This window comes from Pleurodeles waltl, chromosome 12 (genome assembly GCF_031143425.1).
Source record: "Pleurodeles waltl isolate 20211129_DDA chromosome 12, aPleWal1.hap1.20221129, whole genome shotgun sequence".
Lineage (NCBI taxonomy): Eukaryota > Metazoa > Chordata > Amphibia > Caudata > Salamandridae > Pleurodeles > Pleurodeles waltl.
Window position 1 is genome coordinate 306,691,530 of NC_090451.1, and position 19,733 is coordinate 306,711,262.

At 46.6% G+C, this 19,733-nt stretch overlaps 1 protein-coding gene across 8 annotated transcripts in view; it reads right to left on the reverse strand.

Annotated features, from left to right (window-relative positions):
* Positions 1 to 720: 720 nt before the first annotated feature.
* The window catches only part of CHD9 (chromodomain helicase DNA binding protein 9), a 1,629,153-nt gene continuing 1,610,140 nt past the window's right edge, over positions 721 to 19,733 (reverse strand). For all 8 annotated transcript variants that reach the window (XM_069216350.1, XM_069216347.1, XM_069216351.1 and 5 more), the window contains one exon: positions 721 to 4,163. In XM_069216350.1, the coding sequence (XP_069072451.1) occupies positions 3,276 to 4,163 (888 nt within the window). In that variant the 3' untranslated portion in view covers positions 721 to 3,275. The remainder of the gene's footprint in view (positions 4,164 to 19,733) is intronic.

The window sequence follows — 19,733 nt, forward strand, 5'->3', positions numbered from 1 at the left end:
CTATATAGACAACCGTACCATCACAGACTGCTCAAACGACGCTGCCGAAGCCACGAGGAGCCGGACAATACACGTGGAACTGGACGACGCCACCCGACGGCGTGTGCAGGGTATTGCTCAGCAAAAAGATTCCGGTTTTGAAGCTGACGCCCGTGATTTCAAAGGTAAAGAATCTGCAGCTAGAAGTCTCTATCAGGTGCTATATTTTCACAAGGGGCCACCCATCCCTGTTTTCCTGGTCCACCAACAAACCCTGATGGATCAGTGTCAGTGAACCAACATACAAGGTTAAAGAATGCCAGAATGATAAGACTACGCAAGGTAGAAAGGGGTTTCATGAGTTAAAGCACAATTTCCAATAAGAAAAAGATTCATACACTCATATAAACCCCGATATGCCACACATTACTTTTTAAAGAATACCTCACATAAATGGTGCATGAAAGGACAGCAGAGCTGAGCTTAGATGTTTCTATCTCTGAGGGGGTGGACATTTAAACAGACTGGACACCGGGCCATTTGTAATTCATATGACATCACTGCAACCTTCAAGTGACATCTATGAGCTTAAAACATATTTTAAGGCTGTGGTCCTCACTTTTGAGATATGCAGATCTACAGAGCATCTTCAAAGGTTCAATCCTGGAGGATAAAACAAACATATTGTACAGCCTGACTTTACTAAGATGGAGCTTTGTGTGCAGAGAAAGACATCAAAAGTTGTCAAAGAATATGTTTAATAAAAAATAATTAAACTTCCATTTGCTCTATAGAACATCATAGAAAGTAATTCAATAAATTACAAATGACTTAAGACGCTTGTTCAACTACAGAATGCAAATTCAGACTACACAGAACACAAGTGGCAAATATTGCAAATGTCCAAAAATAACTGGACTAAGTCTTGGATCATGAAGCCTGAAACAAGATATATAAATACAAGGCAATAACAGCTAAAGTTCTTTTTTTGTAACTACCAACACCCTACTTGTCTATCACTTTAGAAATCCTGTGAACTGCAAATTTAGGATCCGTGTAATTTCATTTACCTTATGCCCCTTAACTTTAACTCTTAAAGTTTGCATATTTTTCAGTTGATTAGAGAGAGGGCTTAAAAAATGGACACCGATTATAAATAAAACCAAAATGTAAACCAAGTGGAATTAAAAAAAAAAATACAGTTACAGCTTCTGTTTACTGCAATTACGTAGTTTAGACAGAAAGAGAACTGCCAGATGTTAACCAAAGTCAGTGATCACAATTAGGAAAATACTTTATCTTTTATCAGAAATGCATTATAGATATAAACTTGATTTAACACAAATATTTGGGTTTTTCGGCGCGTACTGCAAGTTGTGGTTTAAATATTCTATCTTTCACGTCATTTAAAAAAAAAAAAAAACTTTGGCTGCTTTAGAGATGCTGTCTGGTTAAATAAAAGTCCCATTTAACACAGTGGCAAAATATGGGGTGTGCAAGTTATCCTTTCATGATGCTTCACAATCACCTCAAAAGGGCAGGGAAGATCAACGTCACTAAGACAGTAAATGAAGGGCCGACAAACGAACTATAAATATTTTGGTTTGAAATTATTGTAGCCAACATGATGCTTACACTATTTATATCCCTTTGTAATCAATCACGTTTAATACTGTTTCTAATCAAGGGGTATTGTTACGTTGCACATAAACATGTTTTAGTAAATGTCTTGGCATAAAAACAAAGCATTTCATTCATTAGAAAAGCAGGCATTTAAACTTTATCAAAATATACATTTCACTCCTAATGTACCCATTTTGATGCTTTATCTTCTGCTCCCCTTCGCATGTTTCCACCTGCCCCAGGACTTGCATTAGGAAATGTATCAGTACTGCTCAAATTTGGATCACTTCGGATCTTTTTGAACTAAAAAGCCTTTCAAATGATGGTTTAACCCCGTGCCAGAGTTATAGCAGCGTCAGCAAATAAAGGAATCGTCTCAAACACCAAACATTAGACTAAGACTTATAACAGTAAAGGTTTCTCTGAATCTGGGTTCGAAGACAAATACCAGGATACTGTTTTCATATTAAAAGTGCAAATCTATTTTTCTTTCGGAAACCCAGTATTCTTGAAAACTAAATGCAAACTCTAATATTGAATTTTAGAGATTCTCATCTACTTAGCCAAACCGACACTACATAATTGCCGCCTAAAAGTATTTTTTATGGATCTGGTCTCTCTACTATCAATAATTAGCTCACTGTAGAAGGGATTTCATGACATAAAACCGAGAAAAACACCCACAAATAAAACAAAACGAGGTTCTTACATGATGTACTGTATGCAATGCTGAGGCTTCTCATCAGTGGCACTTTGTGGTTAGCCTGTCTCCACTGTGTGTGGAGGGCTCTGCACAATAGCAGATAATATATTACAAGAAGGTCTACAACTGCTTGCTGTATGTTAAAAAGTAAGTGCATCAAAAGAAGAACAAACCTTTTTTAATGTAGTGTTCTTCTGCACTCAAGCCTGTTCTTTTTTTAATTTTCACAAAGCCATGGCTTGCAGCTAAAGGAGGTTATCTTTCAGCCTGGCAAAAGTAATATATGGATTATCTTAAAAATAGAGATAAAAAAAGAATACAAGAAAATAAATTCATGTAAACTTTCTAAACTAATGCTGCTGAGGTAACAGGTAGCCAATTATAGCTGGCTGACAGGGATTCACTTTCTTCCCTTTGACTTGTTTGTACCTGAATTTGAAACATCAGCAGTGCACCAATGGGGTATTTTCATGCAAGTAAAAACAATGGTGGTGGAATTTCTACAGCTTTCATGACATTCATTAGCTGCCCAAATTATTGCTGAGTTTTGATCTGCAAATTATAAGTGTCAAAGAGACTGCAAAATATATTCTCAAATTAAATCACATCATCCATAAAGTATTCTGTTTTCGTCGCAAATATATTATTATATACAGCTCCTACTGAGCAAATTTGTATTTCCTTTTAATAAAATTAACCCTACCCGCCCAAAAAATTATAATGCCTTTAGCCGTTATTTTACACCATGGTGTATTTTTGATACTACATATAAGTTCAGAAACCCATGAATTTCAAGAATATTACATGCAAAACGTCTCTGAAAGGAGTTTGCACTTCTAAACAAATACTGAAATGTTCTGTCAGTAAAATCATCAATGCAATCTACAACTGGGAGTTATTTACAGTGAAATAACTGACGAGGAAATCAAAAATAAGTTCATTTCTAATTTAAGTGCATTGTCTTTGAAGGTTAATCTTCGTCGGAAGAACCAGAGTCCTCGGATGACGACGACGTGCTATCAGATCCTGTTGAAGCATCTGCTTTCTCCGAACCCTCATCTGTGCTGTTGTCATTGTAAGAGCTTTGCTCAGTCCCCCTTTTCTCCTGATTTGTAACCGGAGATTCTTCCCCTTTATTCTCTGTGGGCTTCGGGAACCCTTTGTCACTATTTTCATTGTCCTGTACATCAAAAATATGCGTCTGTGACAAACTTGGAATTCGGAGATTAAGGCCTGGAGTGAGAAGCATCCCTGGATACAGTATATTAGATAAAAGTAAAGGGTTAAGTGCTAAAGGGTTGGCGGCAGCCGCTACACTTAGTGCAGTAGCTGATGACGTGGATGGAGAAGACGACCCACAGTTTTCGCTGGCATGGTCAACAATTGGTGTTTCTGTCCTTTCAATTTTTGCATCCACGTCCTTGGAATCTCTGCTGGAGTTCCCCTTGTTTTCCTCTGAAGTTATTTCTGATGATTTTGCTACAAGGCCCCCCAGTCCCAGAAAATTGGGTAATCCAGCCATTCCAGACAGCAGCATAGGGAACATGGCAGCCATGCTTTTAGCTTCTCCCCTTGAGTTTGATAGACTAGCGGGCATTCCCATTAGACCTGCTGTCAAGTGCAGTGACTGCAGGCTCTGGAGGTTCTGTTGTAAAGCCTGAAGCGCAGACAGATCAACATTTGGAAGCATCCCATTAGCTAACAAAGGGTTCAATGTAATAGATGTTGCTGAAGCAGCAGATGCTGCCGTGTTTGCTTTGGCAATTTCACTTTTTGGCCGCCTTCCTCTCCTGCTTACTTCTTCGCGTACCACTGGGCCTGTTAATATACGGTCAATCATGCTTTCTGGAAGGTAACCCTGAAACAAGAAAAAAAATTAACATTGGTGGACTCCTTTACAAACTAGTCACAGCGCTTTTAGATAAAGCATATTCAAACTTTTTATTTTTATTTTTTACCACTAACATTTTTAAGTCCCAGATATATATTGCTTATGAAAACCTTTGTTTAATATCTTGTATGCAACACCTTACAAATCTGACCTGCCCCCCTCCCGAACAAGCAAGAGCAGCACACAGACATTACCCATAAGGCAGATGTGGTCACAATCTACCCCCCGCATGTGTCTCTCCTTAATGACTACGCCAGTCATCTCCATCTGTGGTCCGTTCTCTAATATATGTGGAATGGAGTCCAAATGTTCTCGTATTTTGATATGGTGTCCTGTACCAGTGTAATCTTTCCATTGCATAGATATTCCAGACTTTAGTCCACCACATCCTTAGGGATAATGGATTCTCCACTCGTCAATGCTATGCTACTAGCAAGCGATCCGCCTAGCCACCGAAGGGAAAAGTTGTGACAATCCTTCTTCGTATATTATTCCAAGCAGGGCTAGCCCTGGCTTCTTGGAGAACAATACATTAGTTATGTCTCTCATAACCTCCATTATCTGCCTCCAGAACCGCTGCGTGTACGCGCACTCTCACTACATATGCAAGTCACTCCACACCTCCACACCCCCCTTGCAACACGTGTCCACCACAGCTTTTAGTCGAACGGGTGTCACCTACCACGGAGCATTATTTTAAAAGCATTTGCCCTTTGTTGGCGTCAGTGATTAATGTGATGCCGGTCTCCACCTGAGAATCCAATCTCCCTCAGTCAGTTCTAAGCTGAGGGCAGCGGCCCATTTGTGCATGTATGGAAGTTGCAGTGTAGGGTGGGACTGTCCAGTGCTCTGTATAAGGGGTTTAACACTTTGGTGGTGTCCCCCTTTGTAAACATGTCTACAATTCTGGTAGTGTGGCATGCCCATAATGTGCGGACTTTCCACTGTCACATTGTAATGGTCTAGTTATCTGGTATAAGTCCCTTGGGCCTAGCAGAAAATCATTAGTGATCTGATCCCGAGTCTTCTTGCCCCCTCTGTGTGTAACTGTCCTAGTCAAAGTGAATCCCCACCCCTTCTCATGTTTGGTAATGTTGGTCTGTAATCCCTGTTGGGAAGTCCGGGTTTCCGACAATGGGGGTCTGATGGGAGAAATAAGACGTTATCATCTTTGTCCTCAGAGTCCTCAACCAGTGGTGGAGGGTTACCCTTGTGGTCCACACCTCAGGGTCTAGGTCAGGCCATTCACAGTGGAAGCAGCCAAAGCAGGTGGTGTAAGGGCACTGGGCTATTTTCTTGATCCATCCTGCAATACGGCTGTTCTGCATCTGGTGAACAGGTCATAGCCAAACTAAGCTGAGCAGCTAAGATGTAACACTTACTATCAGGCATGCCTAGTCCTCCTTCCTATGGCCCCCTCATCAACAAGGATCAGGCCACCCAGGGCTTTTTTCCCTCCACCCCATATAAAGGCACTGATCTTCTGGTTTATGTATTTTAAGGTCACCGGGGGAACCATCTTTGGGAGGGAGGAGAAAAAGTATGGCAGCCTGGGGAGTAGGTTCATCTTCACACAATTTATCTTGCCCACCCAAGAGATCTCGGGTCTGCCCCGTTGGTATATGTCCTTGAACAGAGTAAAGAGTGGCAGGACTTTGCTGGAGGATACCTCGTGGATGGTGGGCAGAAGTGTAACTCCTATGTACCAAATCCCTCGTGAAACCTCCACAATCTGTTTCTTCAACTTCCTTGATAGTACCACCTCCCATAGCTGATGATTTCTGAAAGTTCACCTGGAACCCCATCATGAGGTGAAATCGCTCAAACTCTTCTAAGAGTGCAGGTAACTAATATAGGAAGTTGGCTCTGTATGTACTATTTCAAAGTAAGAAACAGTGTGCACAGAGTCCAAGGATTCCCCTTAGAGGCAAAAAGAAATAATTCTAATGCTTTATTTTGTGGTAGTGTGGTCGAGCAGTAGGCTTATCAGAGGGTAGTGTTAAGCATTTGTTGTACACACACAGGCAATAAATGAGGAACACACACTCAAAGACTTACTCCAGGCCAATAGGTTTTTATATTGAAAATTATCTTTTCTTAGTTTATTTTAAGAACCACAGGTTCAAGATTTACATTAAACACTTCAAATGTAAGGTACTTCACTTAGATACTTTAGGAACTTTGAATGAACACAATATCATGTAAGGTCTTTGTAAAAATGACAATAAGCTATTTCAAAAGGGTACACAGTGCAAAAATCAACAGCTCCTGGGGGAGGTAAGTAAAGGTTAGCTTTGAAGGTGAGTAAAACACTTACAAGTCTCAAAGTTGGGGCATAGGCAGCCTACCGTTGGGGGTTTAGGGCAACCCCAAAGTTACCACACCAGCAGCTCAGGGCCGGTCAGGTGCAGAGGTCAAAGAGGTGCCCAAAACACATAGGCTTCTATGGAGAACAGGGGTGTCCCGGTTCCAATCTGCCAGCAGGTAAGTACCTGTGTCCTCTGGGGGCAGACCAGGGGGGTTTTGTAGGGCACTGGGAGGGGGGGTGAAGCAGGCACAGAAAGTACACCCTCAGCGGCACAGGAGCGGCCGGGTGCAGTGTGCAAACAGGCGTCGGGTTTTAGATTGAAAACAATGGAGGGAACCGGGGGTCACTTCAACGATGCAGGCAGGCACGGGGGGCTCCTGGGGGTAGCCACCACCTGGGCTAGGCAGAGGGTCGCTCCTGCACTGGAGTTCGGTTCCCTCAGGTCCTGGGGGCTGCGGGTGCAGTGTTGGTTCCAGTCGTCGAGTCCCTTGTAACAGGCAGTCACGGTCAGGGGGAACCTCAGGTTTCTCTCTGCAGGCGTCACTGTAGGGGCTCAGGTGGGTCATCTCTGGTTACTCACGGGCTCTCAGTCGCCGGAGAGTCCTTCCTGAGGTGTTTGTTTTCTGCAGGTCAAGCCGGGGGCGTCGGGTGCAGAGTGGGAAGTCTCATGCTTCCGGCAGGAAACTTGAAGTCTTTAAAGTTGTTTCTTTGTTGCAAGGAAGTTGCAGCTTTTTGAACAGGGCCGCTGTTCACTGGAGTTTTTTGGTCCTTGGGTGCAGGGCAGTCCTCTGAGGCTTAAGAGGTCGCTGGTCCCTGTTGGATGCATCACGGCTGCAGTTTTCTTCGAAGTGGGGAGACAGGCCGGTAGGGCTAGGGCCAAGGCAGTTGCCGTCTCCGTCTTCTCTGCAGGGCTTCAGGTCAGCAGTCCTTCTTGTTAAGGTTGCAGGAATCTAGTTTCCTAGGTTCTGGGGAGCCTCTAAATACTGAATTTAGGGGTGTGTTTAGATCTGGGAGGGCAGTAGCCAATGGCTACTGCCCTGGAGTGTGGCTACACCCTCTTTGTGCCTCCTCTCCCTGTGGGGAGAGGGGCACATCCCTAATCCTATTGGGGGAATCCTCCACTCACAAGATGGAGGATTTCTAAAAGCAGGAGTCACCTTAGCTCAGGAAACCTTAGGGGCTGTCCTGACTGGTGGGTGGCTCCTCCTTGTTTTTCTAATGATCTCCTCCAGCCTTTCCGCCAAAAGTGGGGGCAGTGGACGGAGGGGCGGGCATCTCCACTAGCTGGGATGCCCTGTGGTGGTGTAACAAAAGGGGTGAGCCTTTGAGGCTCACCGCCAGGTGTTACAGTTCCTGCAGGGTAAGGCGAGAAGCACCTCCACCCAGTACAGGCTTTGTTCCTGGCCACAGAGTGACAAAGGCACTCTCCCCATGTGGCCAGCAACATGTCTGGTGTGTGGCAGGCTAACAGAAACTAGTCAGCCTACACTGGACGTTGGGTTGGTATACAGGGGGCACCTCTAAGGTGCCCTCTGGGTGTATGTTACAATAAATTGCACACTGGCATCAGTGTGCATTTATTGTGCTGAGACGTTTGATACCAAACTTCCCAGTTTTCAGTGTAGCCATTATGGAACTGTGGAGTTCGTGTTTGACAAACTCCCAGACCATATACTCTTATGGCTAGCCTGCACTTACAATGTCTAAGGTTTTGCTTATACACTGTAGGGGCATAGTGCTCATGCACATATGCCCTCACCTGTGGTATAGTGCACCCTGCCTTAGGGCTGTAAGGCCTGCCAGAGGGGTGACTTACCTATGCTACAGGCAGTGTGAGGTTGGCATGGCACTCAGAGGGGTGTGCCATGTCGACTTAGTCATTTTCTCCCCACCAGTACAGACACAAGCTGCGAGGCAGTGTGTATGTGCTGAGTGAGGGGTGCCCAGGGTGGAATAAGACATGCTGCAGTCCTTGGAGACCTTCCCTGGCATCAGGGCCCTTGGTACCAGAGGTACCAGTTACAAGGGACTTACCTGAGTGCCAGGGTTGTGCTACCTGAGTGCCAGGGTTGTGCCAATTGTGGAGACTAATTTACAGTTTAGGGAAAGAACACTGGTGCTGGGGCCTGGTTAGCAGGGTCCCAGCACACTTTCAAATCATAACTTAGCATCAGCAAAGGCAAAAAGTCAGGGGGTAACCATGCCAAGGATGCATTTCCTTACAATCGATTAAATGGATTCTGTCTAGAAACATAAAACACTGTCCACTAAAAGTGTCTGTTTAGTTGAAACGCCCTTGATCAGTGGGTTTGCCATGATCCTGTGATAAAAAGGTTCCATGGTGAGGGAGAAAATAAGGGGCGAAAGGGAGCAGCTCTGCCAGGTGCCCCTTGTGAGAGGAATTGGGTCCAATAGGTGGGAATTTCTTCTAAGCTTCGTCAAAGGCTTGGCATAGTTATCTAATATGTACGCCTTCATCCGAGGTTCCATAGCTGTCTTGTCAAGAGTCTTTGCCAAGCATGACGAGTCAATGTAGTCAAAGGCCTTCTCTGCATCGAGAGACAGCTGGAGTACCTCTGTTCCAGTGACCCCTACTTTATCAACCATGTTGATAGCCAATTTAATGTTGTCCGCTGTTTGTTTGTTCCTGCCAAAGCCCGCTTGCTATGGGGAAACTAAACGTGGCCATACCTCACCAAATCGGCGGGCCAAGATTTTCATCAAAATCTTTAAGTCACTATTTAGTGATGCTATTGGGTTGTGTGACCCGCATAGCTGAGGATCACTGCCCAGCTTGGTGATCAGCTTAAGAAAGCATTCCATCATTGAGGGCGACACCTCCCGAGGGTCCAAGAAAGAGTTGAAAACCTTCTTGAGATGTGGGACGAGTAGGCAAGTGAAAGCCTTGTAAAAGGAGTTAGGAAACCCATCTGCGCCTGAGGCTTTGTTATTCGGAAGGGATTTTATAGCAAGCAATATTTCCTCTTCTGTTATCTTCCTCTCTAGTTCTTCCCTTGCCTCCAAGTCCAGGTCAGACAGGGTAATTGTTGCCAGGGAGTCATCCTGGGCCTCTGGGAAATGGTATTCCCGGCTATACAGTTCAGTGTAATACTGTGTTAACGCATCCAGGGATCTGCCACAGTCTGGATGTGGTTCCATGGCCTATCAGTGCATATTGTATGGGCAAGGAGCTGACCCGCTTTCTTTCCCCTCTCATAATGTAATTGTTTTTCATCAAGTAGTTTATGTGGGGGGTCTTTAACCAGAACCGCCTCTAGCTCCCCTCTTGCCTTGCGTAGGGATCTCTGGTAATTGTGGGTCAATTTAGTTTAAGTTCAGCTTCCAATCTGGCTATCTCAGCCTCAAGCTCCATTCATTGAGCTTGGACCCTTCTCAAATAGGCAGATGTGTGACTGATATTTGCTGCATATAACTGCCTTAGCAGCACCTATATAGTGGTCCGTGTTAAGTCCTCTGACTCATTTTCCGTAAAATAGTGTGCTACTGCTTCTCGAATATACCCGCGCAGAACAGGGTCACAGAATGCTATTATTCTATATCGGAGGAGTACACTCAAGGTACGTCCGTCGAAGAAACAAAAATATAATCAATTGTAGAATGGAATCTATGAACATGTGAGTAGTATGTATGATCCCACTCTCCCTTGTGGTGACTGCGCCACACATCTATCAGTTTTAGATCATCAAGGCCTAGACCAGGAAAGGGGGGGTGGTGTCATCAGCTGCCAAGTGGGATGCGATCTATCAATGGCTGGGTCCGCTGCTACATTAAACTCACCCCCCCCAGCATGACTTTGTCACTAGCTTGGGTTGCCAGAAAAGGGAACCACTAGCCATAGAATTTGTTCTTAGGATCATTAGGTCCATAGACAGAGACTATCATCCCCATCACGCCTCCTATCAATCTCCTGACCAGGATAGCCCTCCCACTCCAATCCCTAAGTGTCCAGTTGTGGCAGAAAAGGACACCTGCTCTCATTTGGATAGCCACCCCCTTTGTCTTGGTGGAGGCGGAGGTAAAGATTTGGGATACACACCATTTTTTGGCAAATTGAGACCTTGTGCATTTAGAGTTGCTATAGTCAATCCTTTAGTGGTGGCACTGTAAGCATGGAGTGGAGGTGTTGCACCTTGTCCTCCCATTCCAACACCATGGGGCCAGCGATAACTACCATGCTTAGTATTTGGTTACCTTCCTGTGGTCTACATTCTAGTCCTGGAAACAATGAAACAGAAGCACAAACATTAAAACAAACAAACACCACAACACGTAGGAGCAAAATAACTGTTGGTTACTGGTGACAATGATTGGGTTAGCTCTTAGAAGTCAGGGTTCGTCTTCTCCTTCATGAGACCCTCTGGGTCGTGGCTGTCCACTAATCCTTGTGCAACCCTCCAGTTATGTTTAATTATTAGGAGTCCAGCAATGTAATTTCCATCAGGGTATGTCAATTAGTCTCAGCATGTTGGTTGTTTACCTCAGGAGGGAGGGGCTTTGGAGGTCGGACGGTTATTCCATGCTTCACATCTTTAGTCTCATTCCTCATTTGATGCCTTCTCCATCCTGGGTGGTGACGGTCCAGCTGCACTTTTGTGGGGTGGGAGTCATTCTCAAGACCAAAGTGTGTCACTGCCTCTTCACATGTGGCGATGATAGCTGGGTTTTCCTGGTTGTCCATCTAGTGAAAGAACGGGTGTGTCAGGAACCCCCAGCAATACAGGATCTTATGGTCTCTGAGGCAGTCCGTAGCTATCTTCAGTAATTTGCATTTAAGCCAGGGTTATAGCTGATATGTAGTGGAGGGAATTCGTCATCCCCTGCTGGTTTCACCTATTGGAAGTCCGGTCTCAAACCCCAGAATACCCCCGCTCCCGAAGTACCAGCACAGGGTCTCCAGCCCAACCTTTAAACAATCCCCTCGTGGTCGGATCTCCTCACCGTGTAACTGCCTAGGACCAGGGCCACAGTACCCCGCTAGTTTGCTCGCCTCCAGACCCTGTTCCAGTTCCCTGCTCAGGTCCTGGCAGCTTCTTCCTACGTCCCCTGGGACACTCAGAGGGGCCATTGTTGATTTCTCGTGGCTTTCATAGATATCTAGGTCTGGTACCCCAGGGTTGTTGCAGCTTGGCTCCGGTCGATCCTTGGGTCTTCTCACTTGGTGAGGAGACAGGACTGACTTCTTGGAGCAAGGGGACCTCCTCCTGGATGGCTGCTGCAGTGGTGGACCTTGGGGTTAGCAGGTCAATGGACTGGATTTTTGCGGTTGGTGCCGGCAAGAAGCAGGAAGGTGGCTCTTCCACTCCAAGGGAGATGCCGATGGGCTGGGGAACTGCTGGAGAACCTCTGAGACTTTTGGTGTCCCCACAGCAGCAGGACGAGTTGTGACGTTGCAATTTATTAGGATGGCAACAGTTAAGCGGGCAGGGTTTAGCACCAAAAGTTAACCAGACGTCTACCGTTCTCGCTCCTCCAGCTCTTCTGTGTCCTCTTCTTGTGGTTGTCAGGCGAATCTGGCTTCTGGTGCTGGGCAGCTGTCTAAATACTGAATTTAGGGGCATTTTTTGGGGAGTGTAGGGTAGTAACCAATTGGTCACTTAACCTTGGGGGTGTCTACACCCTGTCATGACCACTTCCTGTGGGGTTGTGGGCATATTCCTATCCCTGGAGGCCTAGTTCTGACCAAAAAACAAAATGGTGGAACCCTTTTTCGAGTGGCCACCTTGGGTAGCCCATCTTAGGGGTGTAGTTAGCCCAGAGGTGGTACACGTTTACTAAGTCGTTAATTTTACCCCCGGTCATGGTGTCAAATGGGCCTCAGGGTAGTGGGTGGCTACACCTAGGACTGGAGAAGTCAGGGCTGTGCATAACAAAGGTGACAGGGTCAATCACCTGACCAGGATAGCCCTCCCACTCCAATCCCTAAGTGTCCAGTTGTGGCAGAAATGGACACCTGCTCTCATATGGATAGCCACCCCCTTTGTCTTGGTGGAGGCGGAGGTAAAGATTTGGGATACACACCATTTTTTGGCAAAATGAGACCCTGTGCATTTAGAGTTGCTATAGTCAATCCTTTAGTGGTGGCAATTTAAGCGCGGAGTGGAGGTGTTGCACCATTTCCTCCCATTCCAACACCATGGGGCCAGCGATAACTACCATGCTTAGTATTTGGTTACCTTCCTGTGGTCTACATTCTAGTCCTGGGAAACAATGAAACAGAAGCACAAACATTAAAACAAACAAACACCACAACACGTAGGAGCGAAATAACTGTTGGTTACTGGTGACAATGATTGGGTTAGCTCTTAGAAGTCAGGGTTCGTCTTCTCCTTCATGGGACCCTCTGGGTCATGGCTGTCCACTAATCCTTGTGCAACCCTCCAGTTATGTTTAATTATTAGGAGTCCAGCAATGTAATTTCCATCAGGGTATGTCAATTAGTCTCAGCATGTTGGTTGATTCCCTCAGGAGGGAGGGGGCTTTGGACGTCGGACGGTTATTTCATGCTTCACATCTTTAGTCTCATTCCTCATTTGACGCCTTCTCCATCCTGGGTGGTGACTGTCCAGCTGCACTTTTGTGGGGTGGGAGTCATTCTCAAGACCAAAGTGTGTCACTGCCTCTTCATAGGTGGCGATAGTAGCTGGTTTTTCCTGGTTTTCCATCTAGTGAAAGAACGGGTATGTCAGGAACCCCCAGCAATACAGGATCTTATGGTCTCTGAGGTAGCCCGTAGCTATCTTCAGTAATTTGCATTTAGCCAAGGTTATAGCTGATATGTAGTGGAGGGAATTAGTCATCCCCTGCTGGTTTCACCTATTGGAAGTCCGGTCTCAAACCCCAGAATACCCCCGCTCCCGAAGTACCAGCACAGGGTCTCCAGCCCAACCTTTAAACAATCCCCTTGTGGTCAGATCTCCTCACCGCGTAACTGCCTAGGACCAGGGCCAGCAGTACCCTGCTAGTTTGCTCGCCTCCAGACCCTGTTCCAGTTCCCTGCTCAGGTCCTGGCAGCTTCTTCCTACGTCCCCTGGGACACTCAGAGGGGCCCTTGTTGATTTCTCGTGGCTTTCACAGATATCTAGGTCTGGTACCCCAGGGTTGTTGCAGCTTGGCTCCTGTCGATCCTTGGGTCTTCTCACTTGGTGAGGAGACAGGACTGACTTCTTGGAGCAAGGGGACCTCCTCCTGGATGGCTGCTGTGGTGGTGGACCTTGGGGTCAGCAGGTCAATGGACTGGATTTTTGCGGTTGGTGCCGGCAAGAAGCAGGAAGGTGTCTCTTCCACCCCAAGGGAGATGCTGATGGGCTGGGGAACTGCTGGAGAACCTCTGAGACTTTTGGTGTCCCCACAGCAGCAGGACGAGTTGTGATGTTGCAATTTATTGGGATGGCAACAGGTAAGTGGGCAGGGTTTAGCACCAAAAGTTTACCAGACGTCTACCGTTCTCGCTCCTCCAGCTCTTCCATGTCCTCTTCTTGTGGTTGTCAGGCGAATCTGGCTTCTGGTGCTGGGCAGCTGTCTAAATACTGAATTTAGGGGCATTTTATGGGCAGTGTAGGGTAGTAACCAATTGGTCTCTTAACCTTGGGCGTACCTACACCCTGTCATGACCACTTCCTGTGGGGTTGTGGGCATATTCCTATCCCTGGAGGCCTAGTTCCTACCAAAAACCAAAATGGTGGAACCCTTTTTCGAGTGGCCACCTTGGGTAGCCCATCTTAGGGGTGTAGTTAGCCCAGAGGTGGTACATGTTTACTAAGTCGTTAATTTTCCCCCCGGTCATGGTGTCAAATGGGCCTCAAGGTAGTGGGTGGCTACACCCAGGACTGGAGAAGCCGGGCTGTGCATAACAAAGGTGACAGGGTCTTTGAAGACCCCGCTCGAGATATGCAGATCTGATAGCCAACCTGCTGCCATGGGTGGTGGTCTGCACTCAGCATGGGCTCTCACCTCCAGGGGGTCAGAAACACGTCTGGTGGTGGCAGACTGAACTAAATTAGTCATTCAGCACACCCAAGAGACTGGTATGGTTCAGGGGTACCTCTAAGGTGCCCTTTGGGTGCACATCTGAACAAATCCAAAGCTGGCATCAACCTGGATTTGTTAAGATGAGGTGTTGGATACCAAACACCATAGGGCTCAGCGAAGCCATTATGTGACTAGGTCACGTGTGTTGCTGAGTGTCCAGCACATACCTTAAAATGGCTTCCCGGTTCACTTGCAATACTCAGTAATGGGGCTGAGCCCCACAGGGCCATATATTCATTTGTGCAGATATGGCTGCGTAGTAAGCATACTGAACCCTGCCTTAGGGCTCCTAGGCCTGCCTTAGGGGTGACTTACATGCAATTCGCTGCAGTAATGGGGGCATGGCACACCAAGGATGTGCCATGTCATGTTTTCTCCTGCCTTGCACCAGGGCACGCAGACTGCAATTGCAGCTGGGTGCATCTCGTTTTTAGGTGAGGTCCTTCAGTGTGACACAATCTGTGCTGCAGACCTTAGGGACCGGCTCCTCTACCCTTGCCCTAGATATCATGGGTACCACTTACTAGGGGACTTACTTAGATGGAGGAGTGCGCCAATTGTACACTATGTTACCTGTTGTTGGGAAAAGAACACAAGCACTGGGGGGCTCTTTAGCAGGAACCCAGTGCATCTTAGTCAAAAAATCTCAGTACCAGTGGCAAAAAGTAAGGGGTGGGGGGTCACCATATTAAAACGGGGCACTTCGCAACAAGGATAAAACATTTGACAGCTTGGCCTTAACCGGTTGTCATTGTGTCCAGCATAGAAAGACGTGGTGGAGGGACTCTGCACAGCAAGGAGGACATCCAAAACCTCGGGAGGAAGATCAAATGCAGTCAACTACCAACTACTATTCAGTCTGTAAGCATGAAGAATGGACGTGCAGATTGCACAAGCAAAGTTACAGGACCAGATCCCCTCAAAGAGGTAGCCTGATCAGAGGACTGATGTCCCTGGCCAGAAGTTCTGGGTACCACTCACACTCTATGCCCAATTTGGAGCCACTAAATGACTTGGGCCCAGTAATTCCTGATCTTTTTCCGGGGCAAGAAAAGCAGCAGCAGAAAAGTGCACAGGAGGTGCACAGGAGGGTCCGGTGCTCAAATCTTTCCAGAATGCATTGCCGAGTGACTTACTTTTTGGAAACTCCTGCATCTAAAAGTTCTGACATTGCACATTCTCAGTGGTAGCGAAACAATCTAGTCAGGCCCCCCTCATTGCAGGAAGACACTATTCGCCATTTCAGACAGTAGTTACTTTTCATGATTTGCCAGGCACCACCAGCTCAGCTTGTCCACACTGGCATTTAAAGATTGAGCCAGGTGCTCCACGACTGGTGACATGCAATGGTGTTCTAGCCAGCTTCAGAAAAGAAGTGCCTCCTGGCACAAGACCCAGGCCCTCGCCCCACCATGCTTATTGCTGTATCAGATGGAGGTGGTGTTGTCTGGGGGAATCTGATCAAGACTCCCTTTGATGGACAGTATGAAGGCTTTACAATGCCATGCTAATGGTCCACAATTCCAACATGTTAGTGGGGGTGGGTCTCCTCAAAAACTAACTTCGACTCTCCCAGACATATTCCCCAAATCAGCGGTGATGCATCTGTCACCACTGTCAGCTCTGGGTGGCGTAGGTAGAGGTGTCTGCCACTGGCTCAAGTGCAGCAGAGCCACCAATGCAGGTCCTTTACAGTCTCCTCCAAAACCTGGATGGGATCTAATGGGTTCCCTTGGTGCAGGGCCCAATGAAACTTCTGGCTCCTCTATAGATTCCTCATATGCTACCTGGCATAGTCAGCTAGCAGGATGCCAAAGGACCCAGAAAACAAAACCCATTCTCACTGAAACCCTGAACCAGAGGAAAATCTCTAAACTGTACAGTATACAGAAAGGATCAGTTGAATGGGGGTCTCTATGAAGGAGCCATGTGTGACTTTGGCATGTTGATCTAAAACCCCAAAGATGTTAAGAGTAGGCCAAAAAATCCACTCTGCCGGCGGAATTTTGGCCACTCCGGGTTACGCATGTAACAAGGAGTTCCGATCAAATTCTGCACTCTGCCACATAGTGTAGTTTTTTCTTGCACGTGGCTTGTCAATGTTAAACTGGCGTACATGACGAGAATTGGAATCCCCTAGTGAGATTTACAGGTGCTAGGAGGGCACCTGGAGAGATTTTCCCAACGCAGGCAGTCTCGACCATTTGCACTGGAAAGCTGCCACTTCAGTAGCATCCTCTGGCATGCCACGTGGTGCTGTTCGTGCTGATTTCACAGTGTGGAACAAGCTCCCGGAGCTAAAAATCCTCACAGGCACTGTGACATACCGATTTTCACCCACTCATGGAACTCTCTGGAATTTCATGGAGTTTTTATGCAACTCCACAGAATTTCACAGCTTGAAACTCTGCAAGTTCCGCCCACCCCCAGTTCAGAGGTCCACTTCGCCTGTAGGTGGTTCACAGCTGCCTTTGGCAAGCTCGCCTTCAACAGCCAGATTTTGAGATAGGGAAAGACTGCTATAACCAACCTCCAAAGGGGAGCAGAGACCACCACAATCAGGTTTGTGAACACCTGAGAGGCACTGGTGAGCCCGAAGAGCATGGAATACTGAAAATGCTGTTGGCACATCTTGAAAGACAGGACTGCAGGAAAGGGATATGAAAATAGGTATCCTGCAAGTCCAGGGCTAACATCTAGTCTCCTGGATCCATTACAGATAGAGCCTGAGCCAACATACGGTTCTTGAATTTGTCCTTTTTCAGGAAAAAGTTGAGAAGGCAAAGTTCGAAAGCACAACAATGGCCTCCATCCTTCTTTGGTACCAAAAAAATTATGGGAGTAACATCTTGTCCCAGTTTCCATTGCTGGAATCCTCTCTATGGCTGATTTGTCCAAAACAGCCTGGACACCTTGCCGCATAATGGACCAATGGTCTTCCAAAAGTTGGTCTGATGTGGGTGAGACATGTCCAAGTTGGACAGAAGTGACAGGGCGTATCCTTGCTGAAGTACCAGGCGCACCCATATGTCTGTAACAATGCTCCACCACCCATAGAGATATTAACTTATCCTGCCTCCAACAAGGGGGCCATGTGCTGCTGAGGGGCAAGCTCAAGCATTATGAATGCTTAAGCATGGTGGGGGTAGGTGATGGACTGGACAGGACACTGCCTCAGAGGGTCTGGACATTGCTGACTGGATACCAGACAACGGCCTTGAAAGGACAGTTGGTCTGTTGTTGGGGTGCATGGCACTGGTGGTGTTTGTGTGCCAAACAGCTTCAGAAGCCTTGAAAAAAGGTGAAATATTTGATGATACTGTCCAATAGGTGCTGAAAGGCTGATGGAGCTTGCTGTGGCTCGGTTATCTTTAAAGTGCTCCAGTGCAGAGCATGATTTGTCAGCGAAAAGCGGAGTGCAGTGAAAAAGCATATGCGTTAATGACACTTGGATGTCACCTAAAAAAACATGGAACTCATCCATGCATCTAAAGCACCTGTTACAGACTGTCCTGTCCAAGCAGTCTAGACTGTCCAGCTCAGAATGGATGACACATTTTGCTGTGTATTGGCCATACTGGAGAATTTGTGCAAGGTAAGAGCAAAATTCATAAGGACTACTGGCAAGATCTTACTGACTACATCCCATACTTTGAGTATCCAAGGAGGCAGCTGGCATTGCTTGAATAAAGGACGAGGCTGACTAAGAACTTTCATTTCCCAAAAGCCTCCACATGTTTCGTCTCCCTATCAGCAGATGTTATAGGGAAGGGGTTCAGGTTCGAACTACTGGTAGAGGCCCGGACAGCTAGGTTCTCATGCGTGGGAAGCTGTGTGAGCAAGTCAGGGTTACCTGGGGCAGGTTTATGGCTTCTAGCCACTCACCTATTTACTGGCTGGCAAGAACAAGCAAAAGTGCCCATCAGTGTGTCAGTCAGAACCTCACTGAAAGGGATGAGCAGTTTTCTGGAGGTCTGTCCAAGCTGCAGAATCTCCATCAGTATGTTAGTTATAACCTCAATAGATTGTTGCTGCAAGTCAAGAATATAATCAACAGAACTTTAGCCACATGCTGGCTAACTACAGTGAAAGAGGCAGATTCTTCTGTTGAGGGGCCACAGAGAACCTAATTCCAGTGACAGGGGAGGTGCCCTAGTAGGGGCCTCTTATAGGTCCATAACAAGGTTGCTGTCATTGTAGTATTCGGTTGCATTATCCCATCTCACTGTCAGCACGTAGACCATGTTGTTTATATTCTGAATCAGAGACAAAAAGTTTGGATTGCTTGAGGTAGACTCCTGGGTTTGACTTTGAGAGTTAACATTCTCCTGAATTCGGAATGAATGAGGTTGGACCATCTGTTTTGGAACGTGTACAGGACGAGACTTTGATCAAGGTGGCCGATTCATCCTTGAACCTGACAAATCAACTGGGCTCTCCACGGACACTGATGAAGCAGGTACCAGCATGAGTTGTGGTGGCAGGTTCAAAGTCAGAATGGGCATCGGTCCCAGAGTCAGGACAGATCCAGCAGGTGGGGACAGAGGCACATATTGTGTAAAGGATGGATCTGCCTTAGATAACCCAAAAGGAGGCTTCTTCGGATCCATGGGACTAAAACTGCACTAGGTGAAGCCGGAAGGGTGCCAAGGATCTACAACAAGGCTTCTTCGAAAGTCACTATTTGATCCTGCTTCGCTGATGGACTCAAACGCAAGTTGAATTGAAACCAGCTGTAGAAACGTCTCCTGGTAAGCAGATTAGGACTGGGACCGAAGGCACTTTGATGTTTATGCGAATTCTTAGGGGCAGAGAAGATAGACCAAGATGAATCCTGCTTCATCCTTTAGGTATGTAACTTACCTGAAGACCTTGAATGCGAGGAGGATCTTTCACAGGGACAGCATTTCAAGAGTAAGAGTGTCTCTTAAGAATCTTCCTTTGGTGAGAGAAGGGCAGACCAGGCCACCCAGAATAGCAGCAGAAACTGCTGGAAGCCAGGGAAGCAGTAGCTAGACAGGTAGAAAAACATTCCTGCTTACATTACGAGCAATACATGATACAAGCACATGCAGAAAGGGACAAGTCAGGCCCCTTGCTGGCAAATCAAGCTAAGAATGGTCAATAATTGTGGAAATGCGCACAGAGGAAGGCACACACTTATATAAACATGGAGCTAT